At 46.7% G+C, this 23,202-nt stretch overlaps 1 protein-coding gene across 1 annotated transcript in view; it reads left to right on the top strand.

Moving 5' to 3' along the window:
• Positions 1–7,412: 7,412 nt before the first annotated feature.
• The window catches only part of FRMD4B (FERM domain containing 4B), a gene marked incomplete at its 5' end in the record, with an annotated part of 84,396 nt that continues 68,606 nt past the window's right edge, over positions 7,413–23,202 (top strand). The window contains one exon of the mRNA XM_082321242.1: positions 7,413–7,574. Coding sequence (XP_082177368.1) covers positions 7,413–7,574 — 162 coding nt within the window. The remainder of the gene's footprint in view (positions 7,575–23,202) is intronic.

Here is a 23,202-nt window from a genome sequence, read left to right as displayed (position 1 = left end):
GTGTGGTGCCTGTCCGAGTGAGCAGTGGGAGAGTCAGGGAAGCACAGAACAAACCAGTGGGGCTGGACATGTTGCCCTGCCTGGCACTCCAGCCCCTTGGTCCTCCAGACTTTGAACCTACCACTCCTCTGATAAGACCCAAAAGCATTTCATGGCTCTAGTAAGGCGATGGATGGGAAAAGTGGCATCCATTACTAAAATGCAGACCATGGAGAGGCATATGGTGTTACTCTGAGGTGCTGGGAAGCTGTTGAAGCAGGCCTAGGTGGGAGGTGGAGGGGACTATGCTGACCCACCTGAATATTTGGGCATGTGAGGTGGAAATTTTGTCAGAATGGTGTGTCAGTGCACCAAACCTATTATAATTTTGCCATCAAAACTAGGATGCTAAAAGTATTTTGTGCGCTTTGCTACTCCCCTGCCAGTTTGGGGGAGGTAGAGGTATGAGTCTGCTAAGACTGCAGGCGTAGAGGGAAAATGTGGTTTTGTCCCTTCCTATCATTTATTTGCGGCATGTGACAGCTGTCTTTTCCTTTGCTCTGCAGGGTCTCAAGCCCACTTCTGTAGAGGCTCCTTGTCTCTTTTCAGGCTTGGGGACCATCTCCATGGTCTGGTTATTGGGAGAGGAGGCATGTGCACAGTCTGCATGTGAGTGAGAGTGACCTGCTATGGGGCTGGATATTAGGAAGGCAAAATCGGCAGCTTGGAGAGAAATCGCTCCTCCTGCCACAATTTCCAAAGGCAGTCACGGCCTCTCCTCTGTCCCATCACTTCCCACGGGTCATCCCTGCAAGTGTGGAGGTCGGGGGGTCCTCCCTCTCGCAAGGGCCTGGCCCGGCAGCAAGCTTGTGCAGTGTGAATCACTTCCTCCAGCAGTGCTATCACTGCCCTGGTCACAGTGTGGCTCTGGGCAAAGCCCTCTCCAGGAAAGGCGGCGGCGGTGGTGGTGTTGCTTTCTCTGCAGCCCTAAGGATGCCCCAGGTTTCCACCCTGTATTGGTTTGCTCTCTCGTTTCCTCCAGATGTGACTTGGGAGTAGCACTTGAGTGCAGGATGATTTCCCATGTCACTGGTGGTGACTCTCCTCTCCTGATGAAGCTTTTCCTGAGAAGGAAGCCCTTCCCACCAAGCAGAGAAGAGGATCTCTAGGCTCCTGCCTCATCCTGAAGCATCGTCACATTAATCCCATGGCCCTCCCAACACACCGTACTGTGTCCCTGGGGCAGGTCTCCCCCGGAGAGCTGCAGACAGCAGCACTGATGACTGAGCAGATGGCAACATTCCTGCAGGTTCCCAGCCTGCTCAGCTTGCCATCACCGGTGCTGCTGAGAAAGGGCATAAAGATGCAGTTTGTCTGAAAGCATTTGCAGACTCCGTGTGTGTAATAGAAATAAATCCTCTTTCAGCTGGGAATCTAATTTTTTTCTCATGTTTTTCATTCTTCTTTCCCCAGAAGTCTGGGGTGGTGTTTCCCCTCATTACATATCTTCCCTGTGTAAACTGACTTCATGGTGCTATAGACTTCTACTGACTTAGAAATATGTGTGTATAAAAATGTAAATACAATTTGTATATAGGTGTATGTTAAATAGTGACATTCATTAGAAGACGTGCTCACTGCTGCCAAATTGCACGTAGACTTCTTGAACTACATCCTCACCTGATTACACAGGTATGGACATGTGAGGTTTCGCTGAAGTCAGTGGAGCTGTGCCAAATTACACCCCTGATGCACTGGCCATAAGGTACTGGAGGAGCTAGATTTGTGTTATAAAACCTGGGTGGTGTGTTCTGATGGTGTGGTAGTGAAAGATGATAAACTCTGACTTGTGAAACTGGAGCATGTGCTACTTGTTTTGAACCTGACCTGATTTTGTAGTTCTAGGTATGGCGGGTATGAAAGTTTGCTGTTCGAGGAATCAGACTGCAAGCTGTTTAATCATTTATGAAGTTAAAAGGCAGTGGCACATCATTTCTGATGTGAAGTGCTAATTAGTTTACTATGGGATACACACTGCAGGAAATCTATGTTTCTGGCACAGTGGCTGGTTTATCTTTCAAAATGTGTTTATTTGTCAGGACATTGTTTGTATCATCAGTGTAGAGCAATATATGTACAGCCTGAGCTCTCTGAGAGGAGGGAAGAAGGTAGCACCTCATTTAGAAGTATGTAAGGCTGCTGTTAAATGAGCTTATTAAAGGCTGTGCCTTATCCAGAGAGGAGAGCAGTGGGTACTAAAGCCTCCCTCTGCAGCTGTGGATCATTTTGGTTATAGTTGTGGCTTTCAGCTATATTCAGCCACTTGACTTGGGGGTAGTTCAGTGGGCAAAAGCTGGGAATTTAAATTCCCAGTGCAGCACCTGGGGCTGGGGAGTGGGTGTTCCAATACCTACATCGGATGCTGTTATTAGCCTTAAAGGAGGGTGGCATGGCCCTTTCATGCAGATTTCATTTGCTTTCTAAATTAAGGTTTGGTAATGTGAATGGTGGTAGATAAATCTTTGTGGAACTGTAGACTTATTTCTGAGAGGTCCTCAAAATTAATGCTAATATAAAGGATTAAAGTGGGTGGGTTAGAAATATCTTATGACTTTTTTTAATCATCTCAAAGTACCAAATTGGTTTGCAAACACCTTTTACCAGAAGTTGAGTCTTACTTCAAAAACTCTTGATCAGGGCAGGTTGGATTACAGACATATCCTATGCACCGGTGCTGCTTTTTAAGCATCTTAGGTACTGAGAGGTTACAACATCAAAGAGAGGGTGCCTGATGACTGTATTTAACTTTATCTTTAAGTTGGTAATTAAGGGCCAGAGTGTAGCAAAAATGATTTTTGAAAAGTCACTTCATCTTTATTTGGGGTTAATTGCATTAATGCTCACAGCTTGACGGGCTTGTTTCATGACAGGAATTTAAAAAAAAAAAATGTTAGGGATATGCAGCTTCAGCATTGTCTGAGAAAGCCCTAATTCCCAAGTAATCAGGTTGGTCATGCTCATGAAAACTCCTATAAATCAGCACCTTTGGGCATTTTTTAAATGTATTTTTAAAAGCAGTGTGATCATGTGCTGTTGGCTTGTAACTGGAGCAAAATGGGGAAATTTTGATGAAAATCTGCACACAGATTTGTGCAGAAAGGAGAATTGTGTCTGGATGTAGCAGGGTGAGGTGGGATTGCAGCTGGTTTCTGGTGGGAATTCAGTGGACAATGTGGTACCGCAGCCCTTTGGGTCCTAGCATGGGCCTCGGCAATGCATATCATTGCCCTGAGACATTGCCCCAGGGTATCAGGGCTTGAGGGTTTGAGCCCTTGGAGTTGAGGTAACAGCAGATATCAAAATAGTGATGTGTGCCATGAAACAGAACTGTTTCTCATAACCTTGTGAGGGCTGTCTAAGTGGTTTTTTTGGTCTTTGAACTTTACTGTTTGCTCTACAGAATATTATGAATATTGGTTGCAATCATGTGTCGTCAATATACAAGGACAAATTATGGATTAAAGTGTGTTTTAAAGCACCAGTTAGGACAGACATCTGCTAGCCCATATAATTAGGCATTTTGTGCATCTGCACAATAACTCACCTTTTACTGTTGAAGGTTCAGAGACCAAAAATGATCAAAGTTTTAATTTCATTACCTGCCACCAGGGACTTTGTGTGTGTCTTTTTTCCTACATGTCTAATCAAACGTTGTATCTAGGGGCAATACTGCTTTGTAGATATCAGGGAAGATTGATGCTCTTGTCCTGTGGTCTCATAGGTAGACGAATTCTCTATTCCTATTCCTAAGCCTTTTTGAAAAGAAAAGCAGCATTTCAGCTAAGCCTTGTTCTGTTCATTTTGGCACAGAAGATAACATGCAAGGAAGCCTGAGAATCCACTTGGGATCGTCTTTTCCTACTATGTTGATAGCAAACCTTTGTTCTCTTTTTAATACTCGTTATTCTGGAAGTACGATCAATAATGTAAGGAAAAGCATGAATCTGCCACACATCAAGTTTTCTGTCTTCTTTTTAAGTGATGTTCTCCTTAGATTCCTGTTGTGTAGCCTTATTCCTTACCAGAAATGAATGCCCTGTTGTTCATATGACTGTACATCGGATAGATTTGCAGTAGCTGTCTCTTGTGTTCCCTTGAAAGTGGTACATACATCTACAAAGACCTTTCCTGAGAGATGTCTCCCCACGCCCTGCTTCCTCATAGAATAAAGACCTGAATACTACAGCCTTTGGAAACTGTCTGGGTATCCTACTGGCTTTCCCTTTCTGAATTTTGTGTGATCTCTGTTCTGTCTCTAAGGAGCCTGGATATTATGTAGGTGCTTCAAATTAACCCACCTGCAATGAGGTTCTGAAAGCGGAAGTCAATAAAAGAGTAAGATTGATTTGAATGGGTAATTCATCATCTGCATGTTAAAACACCAAAATCATTCTAAATTGCATTTAGTTCCTAGCATCATAAACGTTCTTTGCTTTTTTTGTGGGTGTTCAATGCTATGCCCCAGGTCCAAGGGACAGTGCACCATGGTGTGATTACTGCCTCATGTACTTGGGTCAGCTGGGAAGGTGAAGTCCTTATGGCACTTTCTTTGTATTTCTTTTATCACCTGCTTTGTCTGCAGAAGGGATGACAAGGTGTGTGTGAAGCTTTTATTCATGAGACTGGACTTGAAGTCCATGTACCCTAAGTAAGGGTGGGGGAAAAGGTTCTTGCCTTGCTCTCGCCTACACGTGGAGCTGTAACTTTACTATAAGAGCGTAAAACCTGCACAAGTAATAGAAATATTAATGGGTAAAGCGGTTGGGAGCACTGAGGAGAGAGGGCCTGAGTACATATGGCTCTGCCTTCTGAGATGGAGCTATCTGAGGCCATTGCTCAGGCACACAGTAACTTGCAAAGTATAAAGAGTAACTGTGCAAAAAGTCCAAGTTCTTATTTAGAGATACCATGGATCATAGACCAACTTAGGAAAAAAAAAATCCCTTGTGCTGTGTTAAAGGAGAAAATCCTCATCCTTAATTTTTCCACTCTAATTAGGTGATAAGGAAAACAAAAAGGCACTGAAGGCAGCAGGCACAGCAGAAGCATTTAAGCTTTTTGAAGTGGGCTGGCTGGATTTTCCTGGCTCAGGACGGGACTGTTCCCTGCACTATTTAACTACAAAGCTCCTTTTCTTTTCAAAATGGAGCTCAAAAATTGGATTTTCTTTTTTTACCTCAGTGTTTAAATTTGGATATGACTTGACCATAACACATAGATGCCATTGGAGATTTTCCTGGCTGGTTCCTCTCCAAAGCAGTGTTATCTGAGGGAATGGCAATTGCCCACTGCCGAGCCTGGCACTGGCTTAGGTTACTGGAATAACTCTCTGTAGATATTTGTCACTGCTCTCTCCCGGTGGAAAACAAACTTTTTCCATTTTGTACATTTGTGTTGATGTTAAAGTTCTCTAAATGCAGAACAGTAATAATGAGCACCACTGGAGGAGGAGGAAGACTTCCTTGTGGCCACCAGCTCTAAGACAGCATTCGGAGGAGCAATAAAACTCTTGGGGTGGGTTTATGGATGCTGGATTTGAATTGTAGAGCCTGAGTCTTTGCTTGCCTCTTGTTATAACAAGCCGTATCTCTCTGCAGTGGCTCACTTTGTAACTGCTTCTAACAATGTTTGAAATATAGTTGTTGTTTTCCCTGTGTGAAAGCAGGGCTTGGAGAGATTTAAACTCCCTGGCAGCAACATAGCCAATAGATATCAGCACCAAGGGGAGCAGAGTTGCTCTTGCTTCATTATGTGTAAGAGGAAAAAGTGTGATGCTTGGAGACACACAGGTCCAAAGCCGGTCTGAAACGGGCAGTCATCTGTCTACATAATTACATCACCCCCAGCTACGATATGGGAGCTGTCTGTGCGTGAGTGTAGGCTCTTGCAATACAAAGCAGGTTGATAAATATGGAGTTAAAAAAGTTCTATGAACACTTGCACTGTCCTACGAGCATGCAGGGTGTCTTCCTCCCATGAAGAGCATTTGGGACAATGCTGTTGTGATGCTGGTGTAGAGGCCATTTGCAGACAGTGCCCTTGGGGAAGCGGTACCAGCAACACCATGGGATGTTAGCTCTCTCATGCAGCCTTTACGCAAGCTGTTCCTGCCCCCTTTTCCTTCGTTTCATTGCATGAGAGAGACTACTTTTACAGAGAGGTTGCTCTTGCTGATGGCTTTAGCCAAAAATCTACTCTTTAAGGAGTTTCTTCAGCAAGGTGCTGATGGTGGTGTGTGGGGGACCCCCACAGCTTCTGTCCCATAAAGCTTAAGAAATATCAAATCCTTTGAGGGGTCTTAAAAAGATTAACTGCCCTTTAACTTCCACCTTCTCTTAGCTTTTAATAGGAAAGAGCTCACAAATGAAAGGTGCAGCTTGCTGGCATTAACAGATTGAGCCCCAGAAGGGCAGGGTGCTGCTTAATTTTATACTGACTGTCAAGGCAAGGCTGGATTCTCTTGTGGGCTATTATTTCAGTGTTTATTTGCTGTGGGCTGTTTGTGAAGAGCTCAGCTAGCATGAGCAGCTTTGTTTTTCTCATGCAGCAAGTGCTGTGTTAATGGAGTTATGTTAGTTTAAGAGTAGAGCAAAATTGTCTCTTTAGCAGGTGTTGAGCGTTTAATTGGTGCGATGCAACAACAGAGCGGGAGGTGCGGAGCAGGGAGATGGCTTTGTGCTCTGGGCATCTGCAACAACCTCAGCTGGAAGAGAAGTTAGTGCATCTATTTCTGCAGGAGTATTCTGATCCTTATTTTTCTGACTCTTGAAAGTGCTTTTTAAAATAGGATTTCTAGTGTATAATTTGAGCACGGGATCAGCCAGGAGAAAACGATGACAGCTTTGTTCCCTGTGTTGCAGATAAGGAGGTGTCAGAGGCAGATAGTGCTGGGTGTTAGGCGGGAGCTGTGTATGAAGCGCCTGCCCAGCTTACTGAAGTGCGGCAGCGATTTAATGCCGGCGAGCGGTTTCCTTCTTTTCCTCTAGTGTCTAAATGGGGTTGTTGTCAGGGCATATGGCAAAAGGGTTAAAATTTAATTAGAAAACATAGTGGTAGCTGCTGGAGCTTAACAGAGATTTATATAAGCTGCTAAGAAGGACAAGGCTGCTGTGTGAGCTGCTGGTAGGGCTGAGCTACTGCAGCCGCTGGCTCGGCTTCAGGCGCCGCGGGCCGGGGCATGCCTGGGAATCTGCCCAGGAAGCGCCGTGAAAGAGGAGTTTGTTTTAAGGCTTGACCCTGGCTCTGTGCAACACCCCTGTCCTCCGCCTGCCGTATAAAGCCGGGCTGCCATCATGCCAGGCGTTTGAACGCGGGAGAGAGAGCCAGCGGGAGCCAGCTGGGACGGGGATTTTGTTTTGCCGGCGGAGCAGCTCATGGCTTCGGTGTTCATGTGCGGGGTGGAGGATCTGCTGTTCAGCGGGAGCCGCTTCGTCTGGACGGTGACGGTGGCAGCGCTGAGGAGGTGGTACGCTGCCCGGCTGCGGGCTTGCCGGCAAGCCCTGCGAGCATGGTGTGGCCTCCGGGACGTCTACCAGGTAAAAACCCCTCGGTAATCCCTCCAGGTTTCGCTAAAAAAGCATCGTGCCACCTATGGACACGTGCTCGCTCACCTGTCTGATTCCTCAGTGGGCGCACCCCAGGTGAGGCGGCTGGGACGGGGTGAGGATGAAGAGCATCGTGCTGGAGCTGTGGCTCGCACAGCCCCAGTGTGAAGATACCCAGCAGGTTTATAACCTGAGAGTCTGCACTGATGTCCAATATTGCTTTCAAACAGCCAGGGCTGTGTGTCTGCCTTAAATTCAGGGTTTGGGGGAGAAATTTTCTATGTTAAATGTTTATCAGCCAGTTTATCTAAAACTGTTTTGGCAGCTGACTGCCCCCTGTGTTGCAGCCCCTCAGGAGCCCCGCACACTGCTGTCACCATCCTCACACTCAGGATCTGGGAGATGTAGCTCAGCTCTCAGCCTGTGCTGCCATCGGACACTCGGAGCACGATGCTGCTGTGGGAGAGACTGGCTGTATTTTTTTTTTTCTGCCGTTTGTGTTGCTGAATAGTGGCAGACTGTAATGTGATACACTTTGCGTTGCAAAGGGGTTGCTATTTGGGGGGGCTGCAGTGGGTCCTGAAACGACGATTGGGAGGCTCCCCTTCCTGCAGGCAAAAAATACAGCACTGTACTTGCAGTTACTGTGGTATCCAGTTGCAGTTAGGGTGGTGTCACTCTTTTTGGAGTCTGTTTTTACTGGCAGTTATTTATTTTTGTGTCTGTATTTATTTTTGTCTTGTGTGTAAACTTGTGATGTGTGCCTGGTCGTAGTGTCAGTGTGTGTGTTTGCTAGCTTATGCTGAATATTTCAAAGCTGCTTCTCCCATCTCCCTGGTGTGTTGCAATACAGAGAATGCCACAGTTCGTAGCAAACAGCTCTCCAGAACCATCAGGATGTAACTTCCTTGGGAAAGTCATGCTAAAAGGACATCTGTGCCTATTTAATCCCAAACGGATCTGTTGCTATTTAGCTTTAAGGTATGCCCAGAAGTGGGAGAACAGCTTTACAGTGATAGAAGTTCTTCCAAGTGCTTGAATGCATCTTGTACAGATGATGGATGTAAACACTTTGTGATACATGTGATGTGTGTCACTTGAGGAATATGGATTGTGTAGTTAGGGAATGCAGGAGTACAGGCATCATTGCTCCCTATCTGCCCACTTTTACTGACCTGAAGAAATGTGGGATGTGGCCCTGGCTCCCTTCTTTATAAATAAAATCCAGCTACACCTGTACTATGTGGGTGTTGTTTTTGGAGTCTGTTCATGTAAAGAGCATGGAACTTGGACTGCCTTCGCTCCCTGCTGTGCCCCCATGGAGGCAAACCCCATCCCTCCAGGGCTGGAATAACGGCTCGGTAAGGACCAGCTCTGACAACAGCTATATTCAGCCTGTTGAGCTGTGATTCTCCGATGGTTGGCTCAAAGTGAAAAGAGATTTTTTTTTTTTCCCCCCAAAACAAAGTGTGACTGTACCTCTGTCCAAACCTACTGTGTCCTAGTGGCTGTTGGTGGAATAATCTGTCGTCTTTATGAAGAGCATCGCTGACTTGTGCCTGTGTCCTAAAGTGGGGATGTGAAAATAGGTAAAACGAGGAGATGGGTCCTTGCATTGTCCTTCCAGGTGGCCCATGAGCCGGGGGGTGGATGGGGAGTGCCCTTTCCCTGCTCCCACAGCTTGTCACAGCCACGAGGAGAGCACAGCCAGACTGCTGGGGACATGCAGTGACCTTTTGCCCTGTGTTCGCTGCACTGAGGGTCGGACTGTGCCCTACCATCCCTGTGAGATGAAACTGGGCAGAAACAAGGCGACTCTCACATTTTAATGTCAGGAATTTCCTAGTGGTAATTTGGGGTGTATTAAAGAGGGATGGCTGAAAGAGTGCCCTGCAGCTCTTCCTTGGGTTGCATAACACAGTGTTTTTTTGCTGAAGTCTTGGCTCTTTGCTGTTAAAACCACTGGCAGTATCCTGGCTGAGTCCAGTGGGTGCAGGACTGAGCACACAGCATTAAAAGTCCCTGGTCTGTTTGGATGTCAGAGACCTGAAGAGGTTGAATCAGATACTATTTTTCTTTTCCTTCCTGCCAGGGATGCTATTTGTCTTAACTTCTTGCTAGAATAAGTCCTGTAGTTAGTGCAGCCACGTGAAAACACACTTTTGCCTTGTGTTCTTATTCATATTGGCATGTGGACAGGTGCTTAACAAAGTCCTTTCCCACCTTGGCTTCATCAAGAATGTTCATATTTCTGTAACTCCTTTGTATTCATATTCCAGGTGTGAAAAATAACATGGGTTGTATATAAAGGCTCTTTTGACTAAACTTGCACTTTTGCCCTCTATGAGGACTCCCTGGGCTGTGCCCGGTATAACAAACCAGGAAAGAAGGCAGAACTTTGTCACTGAGCTGTGTCCAAGGGAAGGGTGAGGTGACAGGCACTTGCACTGCTGGTCAGCCCTGGAGGCATCGGTTTGCTTTGATCCATATTTGGGGTTCATGTCTTGTGGGTCTGGCTGGTTTTGGGTGAGTTGGACACTGCTAGCAGTATCTTTTTTTTTTGAGTCATCAGTACATTATTGTGGTGAAAGGAAAGCCAGAAGGATTTCTTCTCCTTGGGCTGCTAAGTTTGTTATTGTGGTGGTGGGGTTTTGTGGTCTGTCTTTTTTTTAAATATAAAATGCTTGCTAGCGTCATGAGACCTGAGCTTGAGTCCCAGCATGGCGAAGCCACTAACACCTTGATGCTTCTACACAGGGCTCTCGCCTATGTCTTTTGCAGTTGGCAGGTGCGGAGGTTGTCACGCGGGCAGAGCTGTCTGGCCAGGGGAGGCTGAAATCCTCTCTGCCAGCATAAAGCCTTTACCTGCCTTAGCAGCTTTAAGTTGGGGGGGGGGGGGGGAGGGGGGAAACAAACCCAAGAACAAACCAGCCTTTGTCAGCTACCTCCTCTTTAGCCTTCTTGTTTCTAGCATGTGTGTAGGAAACACCTTCCAAGGTCTTACTGGCTGCTGTTTCACCCTTTCATTGGTGCAGGGACTTTGGCCCCGGCAAGCCAAGCTCAGGCGCTTTCCCAAGCTGGTCTCTGCTCCAAGGTGCTTGCCATCTTCTGTCTCATCTGCTAAAGGAGGAGGGATGTCCTATTTGCGCAGAGCCTATTCATCTGGAGGAGTTTGTGAGCCAAAGTGTTGGTGGGGTGTCCCGTTTCACTCTGAAATAACCTCTGCACCCATGCGAGGGGAGGAGGGTTGTACAGTATGTGAATTTATCCTCTCCGTGAGCGCTTGGGTTGTATGCCAGGGAACATTGTCTTGTCTATGGCAGAGAGCATCTGAAAGCCTGTCCTAGAAAAAAGACTTGCAGAGACAGCTGATGGAAGAGCTGGCACAGATCTTTAACTGCAGCAAGTCAATATGAGCTGTTGGGGCTATTAGGGCTTGGAAAAAGTCCTAGGTGAGAATTCAGCATAAAGCCTTCATCCAAGAGTACCCAGTTCCCATGTGGGCTGTATTTTGTTGCGGAGATCTGGCGTGTAGCGCTCTGGCCTGCCAGCTGGGCTTTGGGGGCCTTCCCAGAGCCCTCCTGATGCCCACAATGGGACAGTGTGGCACTTCTGGGTGTCCTGATACTAATTCCAAAATAAAGCTTTTGGCAGGGCTCTCCACATGTTGGTTTTATAGGCCACCTGTCTTAGATTTAATTATAGAGCAGTAAAACAGAAAGTGAAATTTTTATATAATGAGGTTAATAAGCAGCAGCAAAGCCAAAAACTTTCAGGATCAACATCTATCGCGTGTTTAGTTACTTGTGTTACCACTGGCCTGACTTTCATTGGGATGTCAATGCTACCATATTCTGGTGCACATCTTCCCCTGATGTATGAATATCAATTTTTTTTTTCCTATAAATCCCATGGCACAGTCATTCTTCATTGGCCCCTATGCTTTAAGCATGAAAGAAACATTGCATCAAAGTCTATTTGATAATGTAACTAATTTTGTAAATTAAAAACTGGTGAATGCTTTAGTGTCAGGGTTAAAATGCATGTCAGCCAGTCAGCTTGATGCAAAGTGGAAAAGAGAAGCCAGGCAAATTGTCCCCAAACTCCCTGCAGAATATGATGACATGTTGTGATTAATATCTGGTGGACCTGAAACCGGGTATGGGAGCATCTCTGTGATTAAGCTATTCAGTTACACTGGTAATTTGGACAACAATCTCTGGTGTAAAAGTGTAAATTGAATTCATGTGGCTTTTTGGACAAAGTGCTTTTTAACCTCTGAAAGGTCACTTCCTTTGCGTGAAGTAGAAAACAAAATTTGCTGATGAAGCACAATAAATAAGCTTTGTACATGTGTCCGTCCCATACGTACCTGGGGTGGAGGAGCGAGAGAGGAAGCGGTTGACTTCTGTTTCCTATGGTGCTAACGTAGTTGGTTTGGATAGTGAGGACCACGTTTCCTCTGCTACCACACCTTACCTTTAACATTATAAAAAATGCTGACAACAAATTGGAGATGCCTTTTTTTCCCTTCTATTTTCACAATGATGAAAAGCAGTGCTGGAGCAGTGAGGGAGAGCACGAAGGGGGAGCTCTGTGTTGTTAGGGCAGAGCTTTCCTTCCTCTGCACCAGACAGACCCTGGGAGCAATGCTCAGAGGAAATGTCTTGGGTGTCCTTATGGGTCAGGGCTTTCCAAAGGGAGCTTGAAGACCTTTTCAGAGGATGCTGAATATGTGCCACTTCAAAGATTTTTAAACTTGGGCACTGGGGATTACCGGTTGCTCTGGGAAAGCTTTGCTCTGACTGCTTTCATCCAGCTGTTTTTCTTTTTGAAAGGATCTAATCTAATTCTGTGACACTTCTCATGCATCACCTGCGGAGCTTTGGCTTTGCTTGAAACCCCTGTCATGTCCGAACACAGCATGTGGAGGCTCCCCTGTGGCTGGGGCTTTCGGGGAGCCTCTTGCAGAGCTGAGAACAGAACCGGCTCTAGGTGCTGCCTCCCAACAGCTTAGAGTTAAACTTGGCTTTACACGCTTCCAACAGCAGCTTTCCAAAGCTCTCTTCCAGAAATATTTCCATTTGAGCTCATGATATAGTGTTTTCTGTTTGAGAGAGTTTATTCAAACAAAAACATGATTTTTGTACCGCGCCTCTCTTCCCTAGCAGACAAACTTCACAACCAGACTGTGAACTTCATCTCATTTCCTTCAGGGTGTCACGGTGCCAGTTTCAAACAGTGCCTTCTATTCACTACCTGCTTTGGCCTGTATAAATATTTTTTTTCGATCTGATGCAGTTCACAAAATATGTTAGATTTCAAATGTCGCTGGCGCCACTTTTCAGAACCAGGCTCCTGCAAAAAGGTGTTGCTCCATGAACTTCTCTGGATAAATCCCCGTTTTGGTCATGTGCAGAGAGGCTGGCCAGCTTGCTCTGACTGGACAAGAGGCTCATGAAAAGGCAAATTAAATGTTTCGGGCACATGCTGGTTTTTCCATATTTCATTTTTTTGTCCTTCTGAGTGTTTAGCTTTGCGTCACTCCTTTTGCTAGTGCTGTCACTGCAGTTCTTTGCAATCTTGGATGGACTGTCCATGTGCTTAAAATAACACTGCTATCTCTGTCTCCTCATTTTCTAAAAATCAGGCCACCGTTGTGCAGTCTGCATTGCTCTTAAAACCTCTGAGTCATAATTAGTGATTAGTAATTCTACTAATCTTCTGTACAGATGGAGACCAGTTCATTCTCAGAGACTGCAAAGAGGATAAAGTTATCAGCGCTGGAATATATTAGCTTAAATACCCTCCCACACAAATACACATGTACACTTTTCCCTGCTAATTGGCCTGTCATTTATTTAAACATGCATCAACTCTGTGTGTTGGGGAAGGAGAGGTGGGGAGAATAAGGGTCATCAAAATGCTGAGAATAGCCTGAATGTGCTGCTGTTTAGCCATTAAAAGCCATCATTGACTATCCAAGCAATGTTTGGTTTAAGACTGATGTTTCCATAGTTGATTTTTTTTTTCCAGATGATGTAGAATAGGTGCTCTCCCAGTGATGGGTGCACCAGCGTTCATCTTCCTGCTCACCATTGGGTGCAAATGTGTGGTGCCAGCAGAGCTGGGAGTGGCGATGGAGAAGTTATTGCATGCAGCACTTACACCGCACGGCCACTGCTAATTATGTGCTGCTTTCTGAGCACCCTGGGTTTACCTTTCGCTGGGTCAGTGGTTTCTAGGTAGGGTGACATGAGCAGAAGGTGCATGAGGTGGGGAAGGACATGCTTTTTGGTATGTCGTGCAGGCAGGTTCCTGGCTTGTGTATGGGAGAGGAATGCAAAGGACTGGAGAATGGGAGTGAAGAAGCTGGAACAGCAGGAGAGGGCAGTGTAAGAATTACATAGCATGAAAGGTACAGGCTGTGCAGACAAGGAAAGAGACCAGGGAATTAAAAAAAAAAATCATTCTGACCCCATTCAGGTGTATGTCAAAACCCCCAATATTCCAAACTGAGCGCAAGCTTGCAAGCAATGTGGGAAAACAAACAAGTAGGAAAAAACAGCAGCAGGAGTGCAATAGGAGAGGAAAACTGAGGTTGTAGACAGACAAGAAAAAATAAGAAGGGAGCAATCTCTTCAGAAAGGTGGCTGCCCTAGGCAAAGAGGACCCCATTGTGCTGAGGGTAGAGTTGTTTGGCTGATGCTGGACTGGATGCGTCTGGTTGCCACAGTTGTTTTGGGAGAGCAAATATGTTGGTGTAGATGAAGCCCAATGGGAATCTGGTTGGGCAGGGGCACTTAGCAGGGGTGCAAGTTGGTGTTTGCTAAGCCATAGCAAAAGTGGGAGTAATTCCTCTCTAATATCAAGCATATTGCATCTGCTCACCTCATTCAGAGAGGCAGGAGTGTGCTGCATTTGCTGTAGGGTTATGTACCCTTTGGCGGGGAGTCGCAGTGCTGCCATCCCCAAACCCCAGCTCGGAGCTCTTCTGGTGGCCTCTAAATTGCAGAGACTTTCCCCTGCTCACCTCTTGCTGCTCTAACAGCTTCCCACTGCTAGAGCCTCTTACAGATATGCTGTATTTCTTTTAAACTGTAGTTTTAATTCTTGTTTAGAAGAATTATCTGTGACCCAAAGTAGAGCTGAATTATACAGCCCAGATCTGTATTTGTTTGGAAGCCCTGGATCCTCTGAGGAGCTGTGCTCTCCCATTTCTCCAGCTATTCCTGTCCCTGGGGTTGTCCCAGCAGGGCAGGAGTTGGCACCACCCAGGTAACATTCACGTCATTCCTCTAAGGAAAAATGACTCACTGTCTATTTTCCATCTTATTTTGAGGCTTTGGAGTATGTGTCTTGGAGACAAACACAAGTTTGTTACTCTGAAATACTCTCCCAAAACTGTCTCAGCTGCCACCCCAGTCTGGACCAGCTGGCTGGACTGAGCTGGCATCCTCCTGCCTGATGTAGGGCCAGCTCATGGTTTTTTCATGAAACCTGTGATACTGAGCATTGTGTGGAGAGCTTTTGTAGACTCATGAGAATATTAGCTTTTACAAAGTAACTTTGGGGGGAAAAAAAAAAATCCTCTTGTCTGCAGCTATTTAAAAGGTGGATATTTGATCCAAGCTAGTTCCTTTGCATTAAACAAGGAGGGTGAGACACCTCTGGCACCTCACTACATCCCAGGTGCCTGGGGTAGCCGGGATGGGTTGCTCTCTGGAGGTGTCTGGATTGCTGGTAACTTAGGGGGCAGCCCCAGTGCCTGGCCCAGGCAAGGGGAGCGGGGCTGACGCGCGTAGTTTGGTTGTGTGGACTGGGCAGCCCTGTTTCTGCTTCTCTTCACAGCAGCATCAGCAAGGCTCTGGCTGTACACTGTGCTCTGCAGATTAATGGAGCCCGTTGTCGGCCTCAAACGCTTGGTACATGGGGCCTCCTCTTTGGGGCAGTTTAGCCCCCAAGAAGGCTCAGTACATTTAAGAAGTGGGAGCTGTTTGTCTCTGAGCAGGTGTTGCTTTCAAAAGTTTGACCCTGAGGTTCTTGCTTCCCATTCTGGTAAAAGCAAGCTAGTTTGTTCCAGGTGTTGAACTTAAATTTTCTATTAAGATAGATCCATAGATTATAAAAAAAAAAAAATGATGGGGTGGAAAAGTCTTCATAGTTTGTCCTCTCTGTGCATAGTTACTTCTCAGTTGTGGGAAGCATAAATAATGAAAGGAGAGTTTCCAGCTGAAGGGAAGAGGTTGTTCTCACTCCCAGGTGAGGTCTTGGTGTGCATCCAGAGCTCCTACCTGCTCTGGTAGCATTTTGTGATGTTCCCCTTGGCCTATATCTTCCAGCCCATGTTGGATGCTGTGGACCTGGGCTGTGGTGTTCTCTTGGCATCAATCTTCCTACCATAATTTGTGCAACCAGAGGATGCAAGTCAATGGTGTAATTTAAAAGCTTGGGTACCCATAGTCACATCACATAACAGGAAATTAATAATGCTGAGCTGTGTTTGTGAAGGAGGAACAGGGTTGTACTTTAGATTTTGAAGTAACTGCATGTGTAAATTTGAGATCTTGTGCACCTGCATGGAGGTCAGGTTGGAGCTCTGGAGGTTAAAGCCTCCTGGATTTGGGTGCACAGTTCTTTGGTTTTCTGTTCTGTTTTTTTTCTTTTTTTTTTTTTCAGTGAAAGCAGTGTTATATAGTCATCTGACATTTCTTCTGGAGGAGAGCTCAGTTTTTGTGCCTTTGTGTGATACCTGTGCTCTGCCTGACACTGTTAGCGTTGCTGTGTCAAAGCCCAGAGGTGTGTGAAGCCTTGCAGGTTGATGTGCCAGAAGAGAAGAAATCGGAGAGATTAAGTATAACTTGGTGTTTTGCACACAGAAAACAGTCCTGCAAAGAGAGCAGTGGAACAGCAGGTAGATGATTTACTCCTGCACCTCTGCCAGCAGCAAACTGCGCTCCTGGAGACCAACTCTGACCCCAGAACAAATTCAGATTGGTGGCCAAGGGTATAAACTCTGTCTGCACTCCCGGTTCCCTCCCCAATGTGCCGTAGCCCATGTCAGAGGCAGCAGCCCAAAGCGTGCTTTGGAAAGGAGCTAGGGAAATCCAGTGAAACCCTGTACCCGGGGGTACCTGTCACAGCAAGGGACTATGGAGATGTGAGTGTATGAAATGAGGGCAGGTATACTGAGAAGACAAGCTCTGGTTATCTTTGTTTACCTGTATACCTTCAGATCTGTAGAGGAGCCTCCTTGCTGCCGTGGGGCTAAGCCCCTGCTCCCAGGGGTCAAAAGCGAAGGCAGTGGCTTGAAGTTTTAGCGCTGTGCCAAGTTTTAGCATAAAGGTCCCTTCTGTCCCCTGGGTGGGGATGAGCGGGGAGGAAGAGCCGGAGGGGCGATGGCAGCTCCCAACAAGCACAGCGCTGTTGGCATGGGGGTCCTCGGCTGGCTGCCGTGGCACAGGGGGGCTGGCAGGGACCCGTGTTCCCACAGCAAAGCGTCTCACTGCCCCGGGGCCAGTACCTTGTGCTATGGCTTTAGTCAGTAATTGATGTTTTTTTACTTGGTTTTGTTTCATAATAAAGGGGTTAATATTACAAAGGAAAAAAAATAATTGTAATGCTTTCCCAGCTTGCCTTCATTTTTAACAATCATGTTTCAGCCTCTTATGTCCCCTGACTCATGCTGGAAGGGCTTTTGTTTCTGAATCTGTAATCAAAGCAACAAATACGAAGGTCACTTCCTTGAGATTATATGGCAACGGAAGAAGTCTGGGATCGTGTCTCCCTTCTTCTCCCAGCTTGAATGTACAGAAAACACGAAGGTGTAGTACATGCATGCTGTTGAGTACTTCTTGGGTTTCTTCAGTCCTTTTAAACCACCAGGGTGTGTGGCTTGGAGGTAAGAGGCTATATTTTAATTTCTGATCCTTAGCAGCAACAGATAATGTTGTTTAGTGCTGTTACATTAAACATCATGCAGACCTCGGAGCTGTGAGTGCAGGAGAGCAGGCAGCCAAAAAGCAGCACAGAGCAAAGCAAGTTTGCTTTGGGGTACTTCGGTAGTGCAGGCTAAAACCTTTTTGCTTGGTCTTTGCCCTGAAAGATCAGCCTGTAAAAATTTCTTTGCATCTTTTCCACTCCGTTGTGGAGATAAGGGGCTGTTTGTTTACTCCCAGCATTTACAGCTGCTTTTTCCTGCCTTTGTTGTAAGTGCTGCCTTGGCTGCTTTAGGAAAGTGCTAAATCCAAGCTTGATTCTGGTAACTTTGCTGCAGCTGGAGAGCAGGTCTGTAATTTCTGATTATAGAGAAAAACCCATTTTCAGAGATTACCGTTATAGACTGCTCTGAGATATGACTTAAACTGAACAAAGCACAGATTCATAAGTCCTGAGAAAAGGCAGCCAGTGCCTGGTACAGTAGCTCCTTTCAGCATGTAACTATTAAATGTCTCATCAGTAAGGTCCCCACCCCTCTTGCCCCCCCCCCCCCCCCAAAAGAAAACAACTCATGAAGAGGTTGGCACTGGAGATGCAGCAATGCACATGGAGTTCGTTAACGGCTGTTGAGAAAAGAGCCTTTGATCTGAAGCGCTTGTTTTGCTTTAAAAGTGGAGTGTGGAGCAGTCCAAATCCGTCAAACCCCCCGAGTGCCTGGCAAGGTGCTGGCGGCTGGGCAGGATGGCTCCTTGCCACAGAAACGCTGCTCAGCGCCCGTTGCAGCCAATACCCGCTCTTTTGACTTCTTCCAAAGAGCTTAGGATTTCAGGCTTTGCTTGTTTTATTCGCTTGCTCTTTGCGCTTTTTAAAGAGTTACAGAAGTTAAAGGCAGTTCAGATGGACTTGTGATACAGCCCTTTTTAATTATTTTTCATCACCTGCTTACCTAATGTCTGTTCAAGGCTGGCATCTGGGTTTCCCAAGGGTCTGCTGCCAAGTGAGAGTGACTGGAAAAGTCCAGGGGGAGCGTGGGGACAGGGTGGGGGATGAGCTGGGTGCAAGGACCCCGATGGGGTGGGGTGGGGGGGAAGAGATGCAAGATGCCCTTGGAGGATGTGGTGCTACCTGGAGAGGATGGTAGATATTTGGTCAAGGCTTGCTCTGCCTAGGTCTCCTGTCCCAGGTGCCTTCCCTCAAAAACCCAACCCAGGGGTGAGTAGGGAGAAGCAAGAAGTACGGTGGAGGGGATGGAGGAACAGCCTGTGAGAAGCCATCAAAGAGATGAGGGAGAGCTTCAGGGCTCCCTTTCTGGGGCCGACATGGCATTTGCTCTGTTGGGTAGTCAGGGAAGCTCTCTGGTCCCACAGGATCTCTTTGTCCCCTGAGTTCCCAGGAGATTGCACTGGAACAAAACATCACCATGGGCCCGTGCACGGTAATGACCCGACTGCAGTGCCTCAGTGCTGTTGGTGATAAGCGTGTCTCCACCAGATGCTAATTTACTAGCTGTGTTCTGCCAAGGAAAGCAGATGTTGGATGAAGTATTTCATTGACTTGATATTTGTGGCAGATTTGCACGATTGTTTCCTATTAATTTTCCTGATTTTTAGGATTAGCTGTAGAGTTGCCTGTCTATTCTTTTCTTGCTGTTATTTTAAATACATTGCAAAGTGGTGGGAATGGTAATGTCAGCACGCATGGAATGACATGACCTGTTTGAGAAACATTTCAGTTTTGAGTATGACACCTTTATTAAATATAAGGAGAATACTGATGCAACAAGGGGGCTGTTTCTTCAAGAAGATAGCTAACTTCTCCCCCCCTGTCAGAGGGACTTGGCATCTACTCATAACACTGCTGACAAGATCCCATGCCCTTTGGCAGTGTCAGGAGAGGTGAGATGCTGTCTGGATGCTGCTTGTCAGCTGAAAAGCATGGGACCAGTGGAGCCAGCAAAGGCTCTTCTGCAGCAGTACATCCCTCTGCCTCGTGCTGTGGGAACCGATGCTGCCTGCATGCTTGTAGCACACTCCTCTGCGTGCTGGCGCACAGGTTGTGCGTGGCTGAACACCCCCTGCACCCCCCGGCATGGGGGGAGCAGCAGCGAGTATGTGAAACCACCATCAGTAGCATCAAGACAGACAGCCATGCCCCAAAATTTCCTTGTTGGGGATGAGAGGGGTTAGTTTTTTACATTGCACGCTCCTGGTAGAGACCAAGAAGCAGCAACTCCCCTGTTTATATTTTGCTCTTGGCAAAGGGCTTTATCTCCTGGCCAGGACACTGTATTTATCATTTTGAGGAAGACTGAATTCATGCGTTCCCTGGATTTTCATTTATCACTGTTCTTTCATTTTGTCTTTTCATTGCAATGTGCTCATCATTATTTCTGAGCATTGCACGTGAGCATTTTGGGAGAGGAGGATGAGCTTTAGAGCCCCACAACCTGCTCCAGTGAGTGGGATCTTTCTAATGACCACAAGAGGCTGTGCCTGTTGTTCTGTTCAAATCAGCAAACCATCAATAAAGCAAGTGAAAGAGTCCCTTAGATTTGCCATCCCCTGCAACAAGAAATAGTAGAATAAATGGAGAAAAGGAGAATTGCATGGAAAGTGTGTTGGCACTTGGCCCTGAAAAGCCACAGTGCCTGCAGTCAGGGAGAGCACTTGGGCTGTTGCTTTGCCAGATTTTTTTACTAGCTCAGCTGGTGGGACTTACATGAAAGTCAGTTGATGCTCTGCAGGAGCCAGGTTTTTTTAATTGTATCTTCAGTTCATGTGGCTATTTTAGGAAGGTGCCATGCAACCCAGAGAGCCTCTCGGTCCCCAGTTCCAGGCAGCATGTTTCATCTCCCTTTGCCAAACTTCAGCAGAGGTGACATTTCCATGGAAAGCATCATCAAAGGGCCATTTGTACCAGCTTGCACTTAAGTTTTCTCCAGCCTGTTTCACGTTAAAACATTATTTCTGTGCATGTTGTATTCAATCTGGTCTTCAAGTGTCTGTCCCTGCCTGGCTGCTCCTGAGACAAGAAGCACAGGGTCACGCTGAGGTTGCTGTGGGTAAATACCCCGTGAGCACTGGGACAAGACAGGAGTGGCACTGGGAGTCACCCTGGCATAGTGAGATGGGTCCCACAAGGTGGCTTGCCATAGCACAAAGGGTGAGAGCTGTAGACAGCCACTTCAGTGCATCACTGGCTATTTAACATTAAGCAGATACTGGCTTCTGTTAAGGTTAATACCAAGATAAATTATTTAAGGCAAAATCCTGTCCCTGATAAAGTTCATGGCCAAATTCATCGACTACATTGGAGCCAAGACTTCGGGCAAAGGTTTCTTTATGACTTAAAGATTAGGAAGGAGAGGCAGTGTGACTGGAGACATGGTCTGCTCCCTGTAAAGCTGGTGGAAGCTTTGCTGTTGCCTTTGAAGGGATCATGTCAAGTTTATTGCGCCTGCGTGAGCCAGGCTGTGGTGCTGTGGCAGGGAACCCACTGGCTGCCCAGGCTGGTGTGTGGAGAGACCGGGGGGAAACCTGAGTTTTCAGATGCAGAGCCAACCTTTGTGTTTAGCAGGAGGTATTGGGGAGTCCAGGAGACTTCATTGAGTGGAAGGTGACCAGGCAGAGGAGGCATCACCTGGGGGCTCTTGCACTGCACCCCTTGCTGCAAAGGAGGTGATGGAGAGGTGCGCAGTGGGACGGAGGTGCATTGCCCTTCCCCAGATCTACACCCCTGTGAGGGTGGAGTGCTTACAACCCCCCCATCCATCTGTGTCCCCCCCCGGAGTGCCTCCCACCATGCGACACTTGGTGACGGGCACCTACGCTGGGTCAGGGAGGACCTGCGGGCTGCAAACAGGCTGACAAGGAGTGCGCATCAAGGCATTTTTGGAGACCTATGTGGATCCTTTAAAAACTTTCCATAGAAATGCTGGTATAAAACCAAACTCCTGTTTATTATTTTTCTGCTTATTCCTTAAAGCTTTGAGCGACTCCGAGTGCTGGAACACGACGAGGCTTTGCTCTCCCAACAGACACACCAGGAAACTCTGAGGTCATTTCAAGCATTATAACTTTTTTTCCTCTTCCCCCCCAGCTGCATGCAGGCCCCTTCCTTCCAGGAGGACAGGCAAAGGCTTTTATTTTCTTGAGATGTGCCTTGTTAGGACAGCTCTATATTGCAATACATTCTTGCATCTTATTTTATATTTTTATCAAGCTGTGTGCATTTATGGGCCAGATGTAAGCTGGCCAGTTTTATCAAAGTCAATGAAGGAATGCTGATCTAAGGCAGCTGAGGATCTGATCCTAAATGCCTTCAGGACTGAAGGGAAAAAACCCCACCTAAATGCCACAGAAACTGAGGTCAGTCTAGGGGCTTCAGTATTGAGCTTTGAAATCTCTTACAGGCTTATGAGTTACAGAGAAGGGTTGGGGAAATAAAAAAACCTTACAGGAAATTACTGGGGATGCTTTATAGCTGGCTAACTGCAGCTCAGGTACAGATTTTGAGATGAAATTCTCTTTTAAGTGCAAGGCTGGTTCTCTGGGCTCCTACACCTGCATAGCAGTGCTGCTGCCTCTGAGACACCGGTCCAAAGCAGGATGGCAGGATTTTGGCCGCCCCCTCCCCATGCCGCAGGCTTTGTGGAGGCTGGGTCAGTGTGGCGAAGGGACAGCATTTCCTAGCTGACCACGTGCATCTTGTAAGTGAGTGGGAATATTGCTCTCTTGCTTTGTTATCCGTATCTTCTTCAGCGCTCAGACTGCTTGAGCCACTGTGATGTGCCTGTTTCAGAAACAAATGATTCAGTTTTTACAATCCATGTTCTAACGATGCACCACAGCCTGCTTTCTTGCTTTTAAAACTGCAGGTTTAAGGCTTTGTGTGCCAGCTATTTATTTAGTGAAAATGGTTCCCCTTTCTCTCTCATCGCTGGATGCATCAGTGCAGTTTTTTTCTTCCTGTAAAATACCTTCCAGAGCTTACTCACCTGCCAGTGAAGTTTATTTTCACATGGTTACCCTGCAAGGAGCTTATGGAAATAACGTGAGTGGTTCTGTGCAGCTGGGACCAAATCCCTGGTGTTGCAGTCGGGTGTTTTCCAGGCAGAGCCCCTGCAGGTGCTCGGTGACACCCATGCCTGAGCAAAAGGGTTTCTCTTGAGAGGAAGGGAAGACACTTGCTATTTCCGAAAGATTTCTTATGGCTTGTGGAGTTTGGGGTGTTAGAGATGTGAAGCCTCACTGGGGTGGGGGGTGGTTTTAAAGCTTACAGCAAATCTGTATTTATGTGGATGCAGGACGCTGGCACAGTCTGGCTGTCCCTGGGCAAGTCACCGTTACCCATCGGTGCAACACGGTTGTGCCAGAAGTGTGTGCACATGGGCTGCTGAAGCCCAAATCATGGCGCATCCCAGATGCTCTCATGCTCTCAAATGCTGGGATGTGTGCACAGACCTCTAAGCATTTTGACGGCAGAAACAGTTCCCAATTTAGTCTCAGTTATGTGCAGCTTATGTGTAATCCTCTCTTCTTTGGCCACAGAGTTGTTAGGGTTTAGGGTTTTTTTGGCTTTCCTTAATAGTGAAGACTCCAGACCTTCTAAAACAAAAAAGGCTTAAAAATAGAAGTCAGTGACAGATATGGCCAGCTATCTGTCAGCCAAGCGCTGTCTC

The sequence above is a fragment of the Platalea leucorodia genome (assembly GCF_965183815.1).
Source record: "Platalea leucorodia genome assembly, chromosome: 9".
NCBI classification, from domain to species: Eukaryota; Metazoa; Chordata; class Aves; order Pelecaniformes; family Threskiornithidae; genus Platalea; species Platalea leucorodia.
The sequence above is the reverse complement of the archived record's forward strand: the minus strand, read 5'-3'. Positions and strand labels throughout refer to the sequence as shown.